This window comes from Orbicella franksi, chromosome 7, assembly GCF_964199315.1.
Source record: "Orbicella franksi chromosome 7, jaOrbFran1.1, whole genome shotgun sequence".
In the NCBI taxonomy this organism is placed as follows: domain Eukaryota; kingdom Metazoa; phylum Cnidaria; class Anthozoa; order Scleractinia; family Merulinidae; genus Orbicella; species Orbicella franksi.
In genome coordinates, this window is record NC_138151.1 from 31,421,925 (window position 1) to 31,442,132 (window position 20,208).

A 20,208-nucleotide genomic window follows, 5' to 3' on the forward strand; every position below is an offset into this window, starting at 1 on the left:
AAGAGTAAAGTACCTTGCCTATAAACACAGCACAATGCTACCAGCTAGGGCAAGGATTTCTCGAACTGGGGTCAAATGTCCTTGCGATTACGCCATGGCGCCTGTCTCGTTCACTTTGGAACTTTTAAGAAACCATGTTAACGATGGTTATAACCAAAAACTTCGTGTTTTTGTCCTAAGTTCCCATAATCGAGTAAGGGGCAACATTTTAAACTTGTGTAAATTTCACTTGTACCTTTTTTCTGTCAGTTGTTCTTGCAATCTCTTGCGACGTTTCCTCATGCTGTGACTCCTATGTTTCAGGAGCGGAAGGATTTCTTAAAAACGTAAAAGAGTCAATCAAGGCATTTGACGATGCCGCGGGACAATCGTTGGAGAAGAAAGAGCAGTTAATTATACAAGACGTCCTTCCATCGCAGGAGGAGTCCTGGCGAAAACCAGACTCTAGCAGCCGGGCAGTCGTTTACGAGACCCTGGCTAAAATTAGCCACAATCGAGTCAGTCCCAAGGTAGTGAGGTACACTCTGCAGCAGTTGCATCGCCTGATGCTCTTCGACAATCTCGAGAGTAACCAAAGCAACTTGCTTGGTGTGGAAGAAATTGTAAGGTTGTCCAGTTGCTCTTCTGATGCGACGTTTCAGAAGGAGGGCCTTCAAGAAAAAGAATTGCGACTGTCTGTTTACCGTCGTATTCTAGCTTTGCTTATATACCAGCAAATCAAAGGATGGCTCTTTACTGTCGACATCGAGAAGACGAAGTTGTTAGAGTTACAAGACTGTCTGGCAAAGTACACCAACCAGAGGAAGGGCTCATTTCAGTTTTCCATGGTGTTCATTCAGGAGGCGATTAGATATTTGTTAAAACCAATTCAAAAATCAGAGAAGTCAAACGTACGAGCTTTCCTAAATGAATGCCAAGCGAATATTGAAACGCAGTGCGACAATGGCGAGAGGTTATCATTCCTTCACAAGTTAAAAGTGGGTAAAAAAGATGAAAAGGAAGAACAACAACAAGAACGACTGGCTCGCTGTTCACTGCGTTATATTGTACTTTTATGGAAAGGTTAGTAAGACCAGGGGCGTACCCAGGATTTTTCAAACGGGGTGGGGGGGGGGGGGGGGGGGGAAGGGATCACACTGTGTGAAATTGAGGGTACTCACCAGATTGTCATTTCGTTTTCGCCACCTGTTTTAGGTTGTTTGCTTAAAACAAGGCTTACAAAAAGGGGCGGGGGAGGGGGGGTAACGGGCATCCCAGGACCCCCCATAGCTACGCCCCTGAAAAGGCCTCTCAGTTCTTGTAACTTCTGCAATACGATCACTTGTCTGGTGCAATTTAGAAGAAGTGAGATACTGTGACGTGTCTATTTATGACAAATTGCACTCGAAATTATGATATTACATGAAGTATTACATGATGACCACATATCCAGATTTTCTCTTCCCATCTTACCATGGCACCTGTAACACCGGAATGACAAAAGGCTGTCATGAAAAAGGATATAAATCCTAAACGAAATAACCCAGTGGGTTTCTGAGAAGGTTGTAAATTGTGTGCTTGTTTATATTACGGCGCATAGAGTAAACTCCATGAACATACATTAGGTGACTTACTAGATCAGGTCTCTCCTGTGATAATTAATACAACGAGAGAAAATTCTTGGATGTTAATTTTTGACACGTTAACTCAGCCAAAGTCGAATCGTTTGTTTCGTAACGTTGCTGTTATTTCAGTCAGATGTATGTTACATAGATCTTCTTCCTTGCTCAACCACACTAAATATAAAATTAACACCTAATTTTTGCATTAAGACGAATCTTGGCGAATCTTCGTCGCAACTCTTACTGTTCAATTAAATTGATGGTTACAAGTTCTCACCTTCATCAGTCCTTGTGACGTCACGTCGTCATGACATTACAAGGCTACCTCGTGTTGCTTAGCAACTAATACTAACGAAAAACGTCATTTCGATTCCAAAAGAAATTAATAGCCAGCAAGGTTTTGTTCCTTCAACTTATAGGCCCACTCCAGTGAGTTACGTGAGTCGCAGTTGCAGATTGACAGACGAGCAGTGGATCTTTTACAGTGCGTAATAAAGGCTTACATTGGAGGAGGTGGTGGGAATGACTGAAAGTTTTGTTTAATACCCGCGACGGTTGTATCAGAACTTGTGATGAAAGAAACCATTAGAGGTAAGACCGTATATAGACGATGCGTTTATACCCACAGGGGTATTAGTAATCAGCAGTCTATAAGGCAATTTAGGCTAGATCCATAACTGCTCATAAGACATTCATTATAATTCGGAAAATGAGGTAGTCATTTTCGAGTTACAGGTATGACTTTGAATTTCACTCTTTCACTCCTTCCTTTGGTTCCTGTTGACTTTTTAGTGAACCTGCTGACTAGTGCATAAAGCTCTCGCGGTTGCTTGCGCAACGAGTTCTATAGCGAAGTTAAAGCGAGATAAAGAAAGAAAAATTGTGCCAAGATTCGATGTTAAATTGAGCTGAGTTTTCTTAGCGGTCGCTGTTTTGGACTATGCAAATTACTCGCCGGGTAGTCAGTCAGACCGGAGCCTATCCCAGTTTCAGTAACATGAAGCAACTAGGAGTATTTCTACTTCCCCTGAATGGGATGCTAGTCCATCGCAAGGTTTCCCCCAGCATTAAATTCGCCGGTACTTATTAGACACCTGGGTGGAAAGAGAGTTAAGTGTCTTGCCCAAGAACACAACAAAATGTCCCCGGCCAGGGCTCGAACCTGGACCGCTTGCCCCGGGGTCGAGCGCGCTAACCATGAGGCCACCGCGACTCCTACAATATTCAAGCTGATTGATTTAAGCTACTTTACATCTTGTTTGTGTAACAATTATTTATTTATTACTGTTTTTAAATTGACAGTTTGATAAAAATTTGATTTCAGACTCGTCTAGCGAAGGTAGTCCGTATTCGATCACAGAGGCAGAGGTAAGTCTTTAGAAAGCTAAGGTATTTGGTTACATTCCCAACTAAAGTCGCTACCGAAGCCAAGTTATCTATAAAATTTCAAGGCTCAGGTGCCGGCGCACAGAAAGTTGCGCGTTAGTAGAAGCACTTTACTTAAAAATCCCATTCCATACATTTTGTCAAAATCACTTCCACGCTAAAACAAATAGACGTTCTTTGCTGACGTTAACGCCTTGAAGAACTGATTTAGCTTTTTTCAAACGATCGAAAAGCTCGTTGTAGTTGCTGAGTGGCTCCTCAACATAGAGACACGCAAATCTATCCTCAAAATACTGCAGCACTCTTGAAACATTTTGGAAATCACTTGTCATTACCACGCGGAGGTACGAACTGAGCTGAGCAAGTTGCTAGCGCAGGATACAACCTGCACCACTCAAACTGTCATTCAAATTATTGTTGTGGTGGACGTTTGCCATCAACAGAGCACCTGGTTTCACTGTAACTTGTATGTAGTTATTTTTACATTTTTAGGAAATTTTAGCATGGTCTTAAATCATTTTCATTAGTTTTGAGATATATACTTATAGTTATAGACGTAACACGTTGTCTCCGTTGTTCAAGAGTGGCTCAGTAACGGAAAGGATCATTTCTGGAGATGAACTGCATCACAAAAGGCTTCTTAACCTTCACCATCCCAACCTTTGCATTAACTTATGCATGACAAAGTCACCTGTTCGAGTCATGGAAATGGTAAGCAATATATTGAGTATGCATTGAGCTTGATTAATTTAAAACTGCTGATAAGCTTCATTTTAACTGGAAAGAAATATATTCCCTGCTTTTTTAATAACCTAAATTGATCAGTCTAGCCCAGCTTTAGTCCGAAATGCGTCCTCCGCAGACCGTGGATCGCGCTGGAAGCGCTTAAAATGTCTTTCTTAACACAAGTGTAATCGAAATCGGCGCAAAACGTTTAGCTACTTTTGCCACTGAAGAGAGATAGCATCGCAACAAACTTCTGGTCCTGTTTTTCCTTTCAAATTTCCATGTACATGTTGAATGAAAAGATATTCGTGTTATTGATAACTCAGCCGGTAAATCAATTAATCAATCAATAACTTTATTAATGGTGAAGGCGGAAACTGTTAATTTTGTTGTCGCTAGTGTTCTGAGTACTCTAGTTATCACGTACTTCTACCATATCGGGAATCATATGCTTGCCGGTACAATAGACCACAGGTTTGGCAACTATTGACCAATCAGAGCGCGCGTAGTACCTCAGTTATCCCATTAACTTTAATAAATGTATGTGTTGTATGGTACTTTTCTGTTCAGTCAAAATCTTCTCTGGTTCTCAGATTTCAGTGGCAAGTCCTCTGGGAAACCTGAAGGAGTATGTTCTCAATGGACGTTGCGAGGAGACCTTCATAGTCACTTTCTTGTCTCAAGTAACTTCTGCGCTCTTCAGTACCTTCACGAAAACCACATTGTACATGCAGCACTTCGAGCCGAGAATGTGAATGTTGTGGAGCTTGAGGAGGTAATGTCATGTCCTGTTCAAATGACTGTCTCAACAGACAATTTTTTCCAAAAAAAAACAAAAAAAAAAACATTGCAGATGTACTTCCATAAAGAGATTTATACAAGTTATCATCTGGCTTTGTTATAATTGACGATAAATACCCCGCGTAATGTTTCAAAAAAATGTTTCTCGAAACACAATTGCCATGGAAGCATCAAGTTCTGAGTACAATGATAGGTCATACCAAATTGCTCTAAGGTACGTAAATGTTAAAGCTGAGAAGTTTAGTAGCTTATATTTATATAAGATTTGCAAACACTGCACCATCGCAATATCGACTACTTCGTGCCGACTGGTTATGAAAAATTATTTACGCTTCGACCGGAAGAAATTAGCCTAAGAACTAGTAATATTTCGGTGACCATCCTCAGCTATTCACTTTTTATGAACAACAATTTTTTTTTTGAACAGGGAGTTTTACAGGTGCAGATAATCCGTTTTGGTCGCTCCAAGTCTCTTGAAATGAGACGCGGTAAAGACACCAGTAAGTCAGTGGTGGTTAGTACAGACATCTCTCCTGACTCTACTCGCTGGTTAGTGGAACCTTGATGGTTACTTTCTTTTAGGTGGTTGGCAACAGTTTCCAGCACTTTCCAAGACTTAGATTTTTATGTGTCATCATTATATCCACTTTTTATCACTGGAAAGTACAATCATGTAGCATAAAAATGCTCAATCATTAGTGAACACGTTCTTATAATTTTCGTGACATAATATGCTGCCATGGCAACATTATGAACTGCTAAAAACACCTTTAATTTTACTGTTAACTGCTAATAACTCAAAACCAAGCACGGTGAACACTATTTTGTGTTATCGAATTTTGATAAGCAGGATAAGACGCATCTTTTGGCAAAGTTCTTTACATGGGGTTCAGCGCCAGCGTAAATTTTTGGAAAGTGCTGGAAACTGCTTTCCGCCACCTTGTCTCAAACTTACTTTGTATGTAATACTAACTGTTTATTGGTTGAGGCTGGGTATATAGTATCATTTGAAAAAATATGCGGACCGAGCAAAGTTTCCGATCCGCTGAAGTCAGAGGTGGTCGAATTCAATAATAATTGTGTTATTATTGTGATTAAAGATGTGTCTATTATTCGTCGTGGTGAATAATGACAGATAAATGAGAGGACAGATGAATTTTACTCGTTTGTCTCACGATGGAGTCACTTTGAGATGTTGATCGCGACGTTTCGATTGCTATACTGCTAGTCTTCATCAGGCGATGAGGTCCATTGTTTGCGTGTCGCTATTTGCAGCACCTTGGTTCGCTGCTATTGGTGCATTTCGATCCTCATTATTACTCCGACTTTGTGACGCTGTTCCCTCAAGCATAGGTCTGCATTGTAACTGACCGGCTGTTGTACTTTTTGATTTTAGGTATCCATGCTTCAGGAATTTCGATTCCACTATCGCTATTTATGTTATTTGCATGAAGTATTATATGGGTAGCTTCCTTGACCCTGCGTGTGTCCCAGTGAGGGTCACGTTCAATGAACTTGACTTTGTCTTAAATGGGTAAATGCCCAGTCTCGCTGGCGTTCTCTGAAACTGCAGAGGTTTGCGTACGAGCAAGTCGTATGTCACTGTCATGTTCTTTTATCCTCTCTTGCGTAGCTCTCCCTGTTTCTTCGATATACACTTTGCCGCATTCGTAGGGATTCTTATAAAAAAAAACCGTCTTGTTTTGTTGGTTCAAGGGTGTCTTAAGTAGGAACACTAAGTAGGACCTAAGAGTTGTGTCAGATTTAAAGAGAGTGCGTACACCTTGTTATTGTAGGCAGCGGCGAAGAACCTCTGATACACCTTTGATATAGGGTAAAATCGCAGTTGATTTAAATTCCTGCATGGGTCCTTGGTTAGCTCTTGTTGTTTTCGTGAGCTTCTGTACAAACGTAGCGATCGACCTCTCAAAGTGATTCCATCGTGAGACAAACGAGTCAGTAAAATTGATCTGTCCTGTTTTGTTTTTCATTCAAAATATCTCCACAGCTCAAAAATGTTTTTTGTTAGGTTCAGTGACAACAGGAAAAACGAAAAAAAAAAACAGATTAAATGGTGCCCCATTAACCTATTTTTAGTTTCTGCTGGGTTGTTAAAGTCGGTTCCCATACCGTAAGTGAGACTTTTGTAAGTCAGACTATTGTACCCTGTTTAAACCGCGATTCGAGTAGATCAGCTAAGCTATTCGTCGCTTACTGGAGATAGTATCATGACTTATCGTGTTTCAAGATGTCAAATTGAAGGAAAAGTAACTTGCTTTTTATAGGAGTGCACCGGAAGTGATTTCACAGGGACGTTACAGTCACGCCAGTGACGTATGGTCATTTGGTGTGGTAGAATGGGAACTTTACGCGGCGTTCACCAATGGTGCACGTTTTCGAGAACGAACGCTGCCTTACTTCCACATTTCCAACGATGAGGTAATTCCATATTTGTATAGAAGATTTCAACAAGTTAGGGTTTAAATTTCCTTCTCTAAACATTAATAGACAAGCAAGTTCACAGAAAAATAAACACTTTTGTTAAAGGCTCGAGGCTTTTATCTCAGCTGCAGGAATGAAAATCTGCACACGACCCAGGTGGCCCATCAGGCCGGAGCTTTTCCCAGTTTCTGTAGCATGAAGCGACTAGGGGTATTTCTGCTCCCCCCTATTTGGGACCCCCGGGATGCTAGTCCGAAATGTTAGCTCCAGCAAAATCATTTGGCAGTACCTATTTATACACCTGGCTGGACAGACGCACGGTGAGGGTAAAGTGTCTTGCCCGAGAACACAACACAATGGCTCTAACCCGGACCGTTCGATCCGGAGTCGAGTGCACTAACCACGAGGCCACCGCACCTCCTCGAAGCAGACGTAAAATCAATTTTCAATTTTGGTTTAGGGTTTCAGTCACTACGTGAGACTTGAAAGCAGAAAAGAACCTCTCCACTCTATCTCCAGATGAATCTAATCAGGTGAAAATTTGAAAGATAAGGGATCCACTATGCGCTGGCCTCTTCCCATGAAAACTAATTGAAATCTGTCTCAAACTGTGCGTCTCTATTACATTCGACACATGATTGGTACGTCATGACGTTTCGTTGCAACAGTTAGGTCATGGGGCAAGGGGCACTCCACCCAGTGTATAAATGGGTCTCGGGGAATTTCAGAAGTACTGGGGTGACCCTGCGATGGATTAGCATTCCAGAGGGAAACCAGAGATCCTTCTCGGCCTGATGGGCCACCGGGTTTGAACGCAAATTTTACTTAATATGGTAATGAAACGTTTTGATGTATATGTGTGCACAAAATGGTATCTACTATCGTTAAAAACACGTCAATGGCATGTCACCAGCCCATCATCTTGGATCCGCTGTCTTTAACTCATACTTTTCATTTGAATTCAGGTACTCAACAAATTTAGCTTAAATTTTCTATAACAGAAGGGATGTTAAAATGGACGAAATAAAGAAACGTCAATTTTCGTAGACCACGCTTATCAAAACATTGTTGCCACGAAAAATATCCCTTCAGTTCAGACAAACATAACGATGACTCTTAAATCTTCGACCAATCCATTTACGAGCCTAAATCAGCTAAGACCTCGTTGGAGTGTTGACTCCTTTGTGCTCATTTTACGTCATTATTGTGGGCATTTTTCCCCCAGATTTTGCCCAATATTCAAAACAACAAGTTGTTACACAAACCAAATTCCTGTCCAGATTGGGTGTACAACATGATGCAGCGGTGTTGGCGATACAATCCCAAACACAGACCACCGTGTATTGCTTTGTTTGAAGACCTCACACGCAGGTTCGTTACTGGACAACAACGTCCTCGTTATTACACTTTAAATTACTTACTAGATTTCATATAGGTAAAGTTTTGAAAAGCAAGGGCGCTGGCAACCCGAAATAACTATTAGATTAAAACTGCCAGGTTATGAGTTTACAAATTGACAATTTACAAATTGAAAGTAGAAGCTCAGAAAAAAATGTCAATCAAAATGATGTGTTAAACAAATGGCGAGCATGATAATTTTTACGCATTCGTTTGGCTTGCTATGGTTATGGTGTTTTACTGATAGCTGAGAATTGGTCAATATCTTAATTGGGAGCTGAGAAACGACACGTATTTTAACTGCTGACTGAGATCTTAGATAAAGAAAATTTAGTGATGGCTTTTGTCTGCGGTTCAATATATAGTTTCCTAACATGAATGATAAAACATACTTATGGAGCCTCTTATTTAACCACAAACAGAACTTATGAACCTACGCAAGTAACTCGCCTATCAAGATGCATCACACGCTTATTCAGAACAATTTCCAATTGCAGAAAACCAACGCAGTCCTTGTTGATGAATGAGACTGAGGAAGAACCTTACTAATGCAGAGGGGATAACGAAGAGATGTGCTCTTATGACTTCCTAATAGAGCACGAATACCAACAAGTCTCAAACCCTCGTTCATGTGAAATGCGCTCGCTTGAGGCAGATCACTGTAAAACATTTCCTGTCACCAAGGCAAGTGAGAAACTCCCACTGCCAACTTCAGAGACAACGGGGGCCTTTGAAAAAGTTGCTTGCAATGGGAGTGGTAACCAGTGTCAATTGTCAACATTAGCGACAACACACGATTATGAATGTCTCTCTAATTACGGGATAAAACAACCCACATTGCCAATACCAAAGAGCACAGGCCTTGCCACCAGCGACATACAAGCCAAGGGGCATGCACGACTAAGAATAACTACTATTTGAGATTGACGACGAAGGGAATTACACTAGTTTTTGCAAATCCGTGGAGAGGGTTCAGAGGCACCCTAATCTGTTCGAAAATTTAAGTTGCCTCTGAACCCTCTCCACAGAATATTTCTTTAATTTTGCAAAAAGTTGCATCTTATCATACTTAACACAATTCGATCAAAAAAATTTGGGGTTACCGAGCTTGTTTCTTAAGCACTTTAAACTAAAATTAAGTTTGTTCCTAGCATTTCATCTTGTTGCAATGACAACCTGTTATATAAAACGAGTAGAGCAGAACACGTTGAGCCCCCCCCCCCCCCTCCCCCATATTTAGCTCATTCATGCGCGAAGCGCGTGTATAAATACACCGCCTCATTATATAGATATAACTAAAAAATTAATCACCGATTTTGTCTGGAATGGTAAGAAACCAAAGATAAAAAGGGATACGCTTATTGGTCCAAAAGAAAGAGGGGGGTTGGATTTACCAGAATTTGAGACTATATCTAAGTCACTACAAACTGCTTGGGTTCAAAGAATGAAGAAAGGTGTAGAAGATCGGTGGATGACAATCCCTTTATTTTATTTGGAAAATGTTGGAGGGTCATTAATTTTTGATTGTGATTATGATGTAAAATTGCTAAGTCTAAACAGCATACCATCATTTTACACTGATGTTCTTAACGCTTGGGCAGAAGTCCGAGAGCAAATTTCAGACAATGAAATCCGCATTAGAAATGTAATTCTATGGAATAACAAGCATATTTTAATAGACGGTAAATCAGTATATTGGAAAGAATGGCATGAAGCTGGTATACTAAGAATCAAAGACCTACTCGATCAAAACAACAAATTTCTTACATTTGATAAGTTTCTTTTAAAAACTGGTCTCAAGGCTCCTTTTACTGAGTTATATGGTTTAATATCAGCTATACCTTATAGATGGAAGTGTGCTTTGAGACCGGGATTTATCATGGACAATCAAGATATGGAAAAAAATGCAACTATAGAAATTAGCACAACTACTAGTAAAAAAGCTCGCAATATACTTATCCAAAGGAAATTTATAAAACCGTTAGCTAGCCTTAGACTTTGTAGACAAGGAGTAGAGAATTCCAAGCTTAGTGCAATTTATATGCTTCCATTTAAAATAACTAAAGAAACAAAATTAAGCATATTTTAATATAAGATTATTCATAATATCCTTCCACATGGTGTGTTGTTGCACAAAATGAAGATCATAAACTCTCCTCTCTGCATACATTGTGATTCGTTAGAAACGCTATCCCATGTGCTAGTTAACTGTATTGTAATTCAAAAGTTTTGGTTTGAAGTCATAAGCTGGTGGAAAAATCACAGTGGTGAATGTTTGCTAATAGATGACTTGAGTATAATGTATGGCTATAATCCCGAAGATCCTAAATTGCATATCTTTAATTATTACGTACGTCCTTCTTGGCAAGAGACACATCTTCCTACAACGGATCGAATTTAAATCCCCAAGCTTTTTTCACTTTCTTGAATTTGTTAAAGACAAAGTAATTGTGCAAAGATCGATTTTATATTCTAAACGCCAAAAGGCAAAATTTCTTTCGCTATGGAAGCCTCTCCTCTCCTTACTGTAAATGGTGATAATTTAATATACGGTAAGCCTCAAAGCAAGACTGGATATATTATGTATTAACTGTTAGTTGTAATCTTACTTCTTGTAATGTAATTTTTTTAACTTTACGTTTTGTAGTGAAAGTGATGTAAGTCATGTTGTGATAATAATAAAATGTTAGGAAAAAAAAATGCGCGAAGCCCAGTGAATGAGGTATTGTGAGAGAGCAGATGTGGACGAGAATTGTATACCGTGGACGGAAGTGATTTCACATGCTACCCCTCCACCCTCAGTAAAAGTCAACAAAAAGTAAAAGTTAACTTCTTAGGAAGCTCAGATACAGATTTGCAAAGGAAGGAAATGTTTGGATTGTCTAATAAATAAATTATATTAAAACTTAACTTGGAATGTACATATCGAACATATTTTCAAAAAAACTGCCTCCTGCATTGGCATCTTGAAGAGAAGCAGGTCTTTTGTTTCTTTTGAAACGCTCCTATACATCTATAATGCTTTAGTTCAGCCTCATTTCGATTACTGTGGTGTCGTATGGGAAAATTGCAATAAATCTCTTTCCATTAAACTACAAAAACTACAGAATCGCGCTGCGCGAACTTTGACCTCTTCTTCATATGATGCCAATGCGGATGATCTCTTTGCTAGACTTCGCTGGCAAAAATTTAATCTTCAACGGGAATTAAAAGCAGCCACTATGGTCTATAAATCACTTAATGGTCTCGCCCTTATTATCTGAAATCAATGTTTACTGATCGGAGTGCAATATCTACCTATTCTCTTGAGGGATTGTGAGGGCAAACTAGTTCTTCCACTACCCCGAACCAAATTTCTAAAAAAAAAAAAAAACGGTTTCAGCTATAGTGGTGCAGTGCTGTGGAACACCTTACCTACCAATCTGCGGCAAGCACAAACTCTTGCTCGTTTTAAATCCGGCTGCAGGGGTTTCCTTTTTGATAATGAATAAGTTAATTAATCCCACGGCATTCATGGAGAGCAGGCATTTTGTTATTGATTTTATTTTTGTTGTTATTAGATTTAATTAGTAGTAGATTAGTATCTTAACAATATAATTAATCCAATTTTAGTATTTACTTTAAGTCCTGATGTTTTTACTCGTGTATAAATAAAAGTTAAAAGGAATTTTATCAAATCACAATTTACGACCTTCTAAAATTTGTAAGATGGAACGAGAAGCCAAAATGTTTACATTCGAGGACTCTAAATGGGTTGTTTTAACACACGCTATCACGTCCATGAGGCAGTTAAGGCAGCCATGTTGTATTGAGCTTTTCAACATACAGCGCACTCATCAATCATAGCAACTAAGATACTGTAGTCTCACTAAAACATATTTTCGCGCTCCAATTTCGAGGCTCGCTGGAACAAAACTGCCATAGTCCTGCTAAAAGGTAAAAGGTAAAATCTGCATAGGAGCCAAGTGGCCCATCAGGCCGGAGCTTATCCCGGTTTCTGTAGCATGAAGCGACTGGGAGTATTTCTACTCCCCCCTGGATGGGATGCTAGCCCATCGCAGGGTTACCCCCAGCATTAAGTTCGCCGGTACCCATTTATACACCTAGGTGGAGAGAGGCGCTGTGAGAGTAAAGTGTCTTGCCCAAGAACACAACACAATGTCCCCGACCAGGGCTCGAACCCGGACCGCTCGATCCGGAGACGAGCGCACTAACCATGAGGCTACCGCGCCTCCTCGAAGCAGACGTAAAATCAATCTCCAATTCTGGTTTAGGGTTTCAATCACTACGTGAGACTTGAAAGCAGAAAAGAACCTCTCCACTCTATCTCCAGATGAATCTAATCAGGTGAAAATTTGAAATTTGAAATTTGAGTCCTGCTAAAAATCTGCCATAAAAACCACGAAACAATATGTTATCCAAAGTTGCTTGACATAGTTAACAGTCACATTGGATCAGTCATTGATAATGTTAAGAAGGTTATAAACACGGAGCTGGCTTGGAGGTTTAAATTATAATGTTTAAATTGCAATCTGTATAAACCGTTAGCTTAAGATAACTGTCAGGGAAGACTTTAAAGAGCACTTTCCGGGATGAAATGGATGTAAACGAACAATGTTAAGGGAAAATATCACTTTATCATCATTTTTTCATCCTCGCAAAGTTGAATAACGTTCCAAGAAGGAATCTGTGCAATCCCTCAGTTGAAGATACAGCTGTAACTGTTAAGAACGATTGTAATAATCGCTGTCAGTTTGCAGAATGCCATGCTGGTAAACAAACAACATTAATTGGAAATACACATTGTGACTTCATTAGCCTTGGCAAGTTCAATAATTTTGTAAAAAGGACAAAATGTACCTCGTTTTTTGTGATCTGGAGATTAAAGTGTAATGTTGCATTTATTAAAGATGCCTTGTTTACAAAAACCAACTTTTGTTTCTTTAACAAATTACTATGCTAAGGTAAACACTCCATTAATTAAAACTCAAGCCTCATGGCTACCCCGAAACAAGAATATTACCAGTCCAACTAGAAATCATAGGAAATTGAAAATTGCTTCTAAAAAGTGTTGAAATAATGTAATGACGGCCAACACTTTTAGAATGTTTTAAACACAATTTCATTTTTCTACTTTAACAAAAAGTGCTACACAGCTTTCTCTACACCTTAATTCCTTGGACACTTTCCTTTGGTGAGTTGAGTGCTAGCTTATGGCTTAGCATAACAACACCTCGGCACGGCACGGTACGGTACGGCACGGCAGGGCATGGCACAGCAGGGCACGGCAGGGCACGGCACGGTAATTAAAAATTCTTTTGTATGTATAAAAATAATTCAAAATAATTTTTGCTCTCAAATGAGGTTGATTGGGCTAATTTAAATGCATACACAAGAATTTTAAATTGGGGGCCATTTAGGAATAGGGTCTATAGCAGTATAGCACTTGCATTTGTGAGATGGCTTGGTTACCAAACGTGAGCTATAATTGATCAATGGTTTCCAAATTCACCCATCGACCAATCTTAGCTCACATTGGTTACCCTTACCATCACGAAGATCCTAGTGTCAAAAGCTGACCTTTAATTTTCCTAACGTTTCTGTCAACTGCAATTAGGAAGGTTTACAAGTTCATGAAAATGGAACAACAATGTGTGATCCCAGATGATGCCCATTCCCCCCTGCCCCTCCCGCCACCTGCCTGCCCACCCTCTGGAATTTACAATCCCCATGAGTAATTTAGGTTTTGTTTATCACACAAGTTCTCAACAATAATGATATCTATTCGAACTCAACCCCCTGCAATTTGGAGCAGCACCAATATTTCAAAAGCAAAGAGCATAATGCAAACTGGCCGTTACATGGGTCTCCACATTAAACCTCCACATTAAAGGCTATTGTTGGGGGATTAGCCAACGAGCGCAGGTACTCCGTGTCAACATCAAAATGCACTAACACACATTAAAATGACGTTTAGCATGCTCCATTCACAACCTCTTTCTTTTCCTTTGTCCGTCTATTTTAAAAATCACTGTTCCTGTCTTCTTTAAGACGCTTTTTCAACTACAATCACTTTCAGTGTTACTATCCTCTAAGGTTTACACGCACTGGTTATATGTGATTTTAGTATCATTTTAGAGCTGAACAAAGCGTTTCCAGCCGTCTGATTGGTTTAGCGTGTGTATATCTAGTCATGGATGCACGCAGGAAGTTTGGAGAGCACGAAAGAAGCGTAAGAGTTGCTTGAGGCGATAGCCCAGAGCAACTCTAGCTCCTTGAGTGCTCTCCAAACTTCCCTAGTTGTGACCACGCCTCTATTTCAACAATTTAAAATTAACAGGATTTTTCTCATTGAACATTCTTCCGGTTAGAACCAAGTGTCCTCTATATCTCTTGGCAACTCATGATCATTGCCAGCCAAACCCTCCCTGCAATTTGCGCTTTCCTCATTTTCCTCATTGTGAGAATCAGCCATTTTACCACTCTTCCTGGCTTTTGGCGTTAGATTGGTTTCGTCTTCTGTAATGTCAAAGGTAACCAGTCCGCTGTCCTTTAAAGTGCTGGACACCGACGGCGTGTTGATTTTACCAGTTGACAGTTGTTGCTTCAGAATGTTTCTCCCAGTTAATCCGCGTATTTCGCTCTGCAATTCAGTAAGAGGAAGGACCATAGCAAGGCAACAAGAAAAAGACCATCGTGGATTTTTCCGCCATTCTTTTATGTAGCAGTAAATGTATACAACGTACTGAACTGCGAAAAAAGATAAAAAAAGAATCAGTTTCATGTCAAAATGTCACAATCATTCAATCTGTTTCCTCGGAAATAGACCACAAGTAGTCTTTTCGAAGAATCCTTTGCGGGAGTAGACATTAATTAAGCAAATCGTCAGGGCCCCAGCTGATACCAGCCTAGTGCTGACAAGGCTGTCAGTCGGGAGGTTTTCATAGCTGTTACTGATGCAAAGATAGAAGGCCAACAAGAAAAATGGAAACAATAGCAAACCACCAAGGCTATTTCGACTAAGGTTATTTCACTCATACTAAAACGCCTGTGGGCTTCTAGAGGAGATGAGTGGTAGCCACTAATTATCCCCATTCAGAAAGATGAGGTGTGGGGTGGGCAGAAAGGGCCTGGGATAAAACAATCGCTCACAACTTTTTCAATATTTAGTGACAGCTGCCAAACTTTGCAACTTTGGATGAAATTTATCTGAGAACAAATTATTTGATATTTTCCGTTCTCGGAACGTGATGATTCCATAGAACTTCATTTTACAGGCATGCTTTAAGGATTATTCTTGGCATTGTTAAAAAAGAGCTTTTCTTGATTTTTTTAAATTTCACTGAAATTGAAAACTGACGTTTTAGAAAAAAAAAAATTAAGAAATCGGTTGAAACAAAATTGCGGCTTCTTAAAAATCATGATATCGTCATACCATCTTCTTGACATCAGAGGAAACATGTTTGGACATAAAGCTGCGAATGAGTAGGGTAAAATAGGAGTAAGGAGTATTGCAGACTATTTCCTCTTAGTATTCCTAAACTATAACTTCTATTCCTCTGAACTGTAAAAGGAGCTCGAAATGTTTCACTGGTTTTGTTTTCAGATATGCTTCATTCACGTCGACGGAAATTTAGTATGGCTGAATGTTATCGTCTGACCTTTTTAATTCTTGATCAGTCCAGACCATTCATTCTTTTTTCGATTCTCTAGCATTTTGTGAATCTTTTTTTTTTTTTTGTCAGTTTCTAGTTTAATGTTTGACCTGAAAAGAGGAAATAGCTACTATACAATTAGACACGTTCAGACAATTGGTCCATGGTTTACGTTTGTTCACTTTTGCCGACTATTCAGCCGTAATTGAAGGGATTGTTTCGCGGGTTAAAAAAAACGTCAGTCAAAGGGCAAGCTGAAATATCTATTGTAAATAAATAGGTCATTTAGTCACTAGATAATATATGAATCAGCAATATATTACCCACGAGAAGGCCGATTACTAAAGAATTAGCTCCAATCACAAGTACGTTGAACATGATGCTGTCCACGTATGGGTCAATGGAGGCTGGTATTCTCTCCTTCGGAATTTTACTGACAGCTCCAATGCCTAAATTAACGAACGTGACAGCCAGAGATGTCAACATTAACTTGTTCTCGAATGGATCCACCATAGGGCTGATGTAGGCGAACAACATTCCATAAAGTCCTGAGAGGACACAAGCTAATCCAACATAGGCCCTGCTCTCTCCGCCTACAAGGATCAAACCAGATGTCAAAACAACCTTGCGAATCGTCTCAATTAATTCCCAATACCATGAGCGGGAATTATAGTTTTCAAAGAGGAATCGCAATCCTTTAATAATTCCCGTGGCTTGGTCTTGAGGCTCCAAAGCTTCATTCTCGGTTTGGTTTACATTTCCGTGAGACACCTTACGTTGTTTCCAAAGAGTTATCAGTGATGCAGTTGGCAGGATAATGATGTAAAACACAGCGCAGAATGCAACGATGACCAAACGGTTGTACTCTTGACCTTCACATTTTACGTTGTAGTCCGCTTTTAGGTAAACGTCGCATGTTTCCTTTTCTTCGTCGAGGCAAAGTGTGCGACAAGCAAGTGGAAGCACTTGTGCTGTCTTTAAGCACGTACTGAGGTATGTCACGTAGAGGAAGAAAAACAAGCTCCGATAAATCAGTTCTTTGGTTTGGGCAGCTTTTTTCTCTTTCTGTTCTTTATTTAAAGTGCTTCGCAGCAAAAATAATTTTCTGAGTAGATAAGCAAGGACAGACAGAAAGATGGCAGCAGCATTCATTGCGAGTATGGCAAACAAGCTTCCAAAAGCATTCATTTTCACATTGGGCAAGAGACAGTGGATTGGTGCTATCTGGAAAACACTCAGTTGCAAAGTCTCGGAATATTTTCCAATAAGCGCAAGAGAGTCTGGCCATTTAATGTAAGAGAATGCTTCCAGAACTCCATTTGTGACTTGGTAGAAGCCAATGACAATTTTTAACCTGCCTAGAATGATATCCACTGAGGAACGTCCTTCTCTTTTCTTGCTTTTCTTTTTGCCTGTCCAAACTAAAACTGCAATGACTATTACAAGTACTGTCGCTATGACTGACAGCTGGACAATCATCCACTTCTTGGTTGGACACCGTTGGCATGTTTGCAGTTGTTTGTAGTAACCAGCACTGCATACCTCACATAATGGACCTTGGTAGCCTGTGGCACAGATGGAATCTAGACCTCCCATACACGACTCCTCCCTTGGGCATTTGTGTGGCGTAGGCAAGGTGTGTGGGAACTCATTGATTGAATGATAAGTTATCGAGAAGTTGATGCTTTTACCAGGACTATAGGTGATACTATCGAGACTCTCCGTAAAATCTTCATAAAGGTGTTTGTATGTTTCATTTTTCCATTTCCACCAATAACCAGTCTTTAGAGATACATAGTCGTTTTCACAGTTTAATCCAGCTTGATGACAAGGTTCGCAACCTTCAAACCGATGAGTACGGTGAAATCCATCTAAACATTTACAAGCGCGATACCCAGCAAATGTGTTGGTATCGGTTCCTGTTAAAAGAAAAGACGAACCAAAATATCGTGAGATAAAATACTACATATCCTGGCCGCTTAGTTTAGTTGGTCAAGAGGCACGTTTGCAGATATCAGTTCTCTATTCATTCATTACCTTGTGGACAAGCAATGCAGTCTCGTGCCCTCACTCCCGGTGTTTTATCATAGGGGACGAAAGTGCCATTGGGACACTTCAGGCAACTGTCGTTAACAAAAGCTTTAGTGTCAGAGTAAAAGCCACCTATAAGTAATGCAGTATTGCAAATTAGTATTGTAAATAATGTGCGATTTTTTTATTTATAAAAGCCACCTGTGACAAACAGATAAACGCAGCCGACAAAAAGACAAAAAGATAAACGCAGCCTTAATGCAGACTGGAGTGACATTTTTTGGGACAATCGGCTTACTAGCGGATATGGGACGCCCAATTGGCCTCCTTGCAGTAGGGCGCGAAAACAAATGACATCATCACCTAGCATGTGCATACGAAATTGCTTTGGTTTTACAATCAAAAGAAAAAGCAAACAAAGAAACAAACAAGCATTAAAGAACTAAAACAAAATCTGAACAACAACGAAAACAACAACAACAAGGTAAAAAATGTAATATATGCCTGTACAGACGGTTTTTCATTTTGGTATTTAAGTAGCGCTGATGGGTTAAAATATTGCTACCTGCAGAACAGTTCAAGCACTCAAGTTTCTCAAGGTCGCTGACAGATGAATCGACAAACGTCCCCAGTGGACATGGATATACAAGTCGCTTGTTTTCACCTTTGACTTTTCTGGCAAATCCAGCTTGAGCAAAAGCCTTGACTAATGTATCACACAGCCGTGAACCGCTTCCTGGGATCTGGATGTAGTCTGTGTCACCTTGCCCTAGTCCACTAAACTCGAACACAGAAACACATTAATATAAGTGCGCGAGAAGTCCTCTTGAAAATGTACCAGTAAATGCAGCCAACTCAAAGATCTAAACGAAATTTACATACAGGTGAATTATGCAACGTTCGGTATGATCTGCCCCCATTAATTTCAGGGTGCCAATTTTCCCTTCGTCTATGCTTCTGCGAAATACAAAGACCACTGTTTTTTATAATAATAAATGAACATTAAATTCGTTATTAACATTGACGCTACAGAGTATTTAGCTTTAAAAAGACTAATTGGGGACACTATTTACACATTTTATCCTAGCTACATAAAATTAAAATTATTTACAATTTAATTAATATGAAATATAGAATATTATATACAATGTTTACAGTATACGGTTTTAGGTATAGAATATTTTTTTTAAACTGTTTACACAATTTAGGAATCTTTTTCAGTCTTTAATAGGATAGACTTTTTCTTATTCGAGAAGCATGACCCCCTATTACAATATAGATTAAGGGAAAGTTTCACAGCGACGTTTGATTTGAAATTTCCTGAGAAATTCGTTTAAGTTACACTTTTTGGTACTGAGTTTTTAACAATGTGCCAAATAGTAGACAGTAATTGAATTTGGATAGTTTTTTGTCATTTCCATTATGCACCACTCCAAAAAGTTTCTCTACCACTGTTGGTTAGGATTTTGAATTGTTTGTTTTATTAAACCAGGAAATTACTTTACCAAAGAATGACGTGGACGCTTCACACTGACCACAGGATACAGAATGGAGTCGGATTAATTACAATAAAGACAGTTACTACTTGTTTCGATAGACCAATTTCGATAGATTAAAATTCAGCCTCAAACAATAGGGCTCCGAGGAATAATTACAAAGTTTGTGGGGTTTACTTCCCAGAACCTCGTGCTGAGGTCTATTGTTTTAGGCTGAATTTTAATATATCGAAATTGGTCTTTTGTGTAAGTATATAACTCTTTCGTGATGATTATGAAGTAGTTTGTAGTTGAATTCTCTAAGTTTGTTTTCTTTGCATGTTTTCCTTATCTTAGTGAAGGCCAGACTCAAGTTAAAATTTTCCAGGTTAAGATCTTTTTACCATCTCTTTTGGCTGGTGCGTTCGATTTTGGTCGCATTAATTTTTAGCTCTTATTAACCGAGCAGGAGGTCTGTATGGGAGAATATTGACGGAGGTCGTGAGTACAGACCGAACGCAGTGAGGTCTGTACAAACGACCGAGGTCAAGATTCTTCCATACAAACCGACTAAGCCCGATCAGATCGACTAAGCTCGGTTAATAAGATGTTTTTTGTATGGCAAACAAGAACAATTTAATTCGTTTAATGAAACTGGTTTGTATTGGCTGGCATTTTAGTTTACGAACGGCG

General features: G+C 39.5%; 3 protein-coding genes and 1 pseudogene across 3 annotated transcripts in view; 3 read left to right on the forward strand and 1 right to left on the reverse strand.

Moving 5' to 3' along the window:
- LOC145493724 (uncharacterized) overlaps positions 1-2,101 on the forward strand; it is a 4,346-nt gene extending 2,245 nt beyond the window's left edge. Inside the window, exons 4-5 of the mRNA XM_081473183.1 lie at positions 250-1,062; positions 2,021-2,101. Of these exons, the coding sequence (XP_081329309.1) occupies positions 250-1,062; positions 2,021-2,034 (827 nt within the window). The 3' untranslated portion in view covers positions 2,035-2,101. The remainder of the gene's footprint in view (positions 1-249; positions 1,063-2,020) is intronic.
- A 3-nt stretch (positions 2,102-2,104) lies between these two features.
- Positions 2,105-4,468, forward strand: LOC145493725 (uncharacterized). The gene is made up of 4 exons (XM_081473184.1): positions 2,105-2,192; positions 2,926-2,969; positions 3,570-3,698; positions 4,307-4,468. Exons 1-4 carry the CDS (start codon positions 2,174-2,176, stop codon positions 4,466-4,468), a joined length of 354 nt encoding a protein of 117 aa, XP_081329310.1. The 5' UTR covers positions 2,105-2,173.
- Positions 4,425-9,572, forward strand: LOC145491737 (insulin-like growth factor 1 receptor; annotated as a pseudogene).
- A 4,060-nt stretch (positions 9,573-13,632) lies between these two features.
- On the reverse strand, positions 13,633-18,840 carry LOC145493726 (uncharacterized; the record flags this gene model as incomplete). The annotated part of the gene is made up of 4 exons (XM_081473185.1): positions 13,633-15,104; positions 16,333-17,928; positions 18,047-18,172; positions 18,606-18,840. Coding segments are annotated over 4 exons (2,340 nt in total), but the record flags the coding sequence as incomplete, so codon positions are not given.
- Positions 18,841-20,208: the final 1,368 nt, after the last annotated feature.

What these genes read in the sequence shown, in the direction of transcription:
- LOC145493725 (XM_081473184.1), top strand. An exon ending in ATTCGATCACAGAGGCAGAG is followed by an intron (nt 2,970 to 3,569) that starts GTAAGTCTTTAG and finishes CCGTTGTTCAAG; the next exon opens with AGTGGCTCAGTAACGGAAAG. An exon ending in CTGTTCGAGTCATGGAAATG is followed by an intron (nt 3,699 to 4,306) that starts GTAAGCAATATA and finishes TCTGGTTCTCAG; the next exon opens with ATTTCAGTGGCAAGTCCTCT.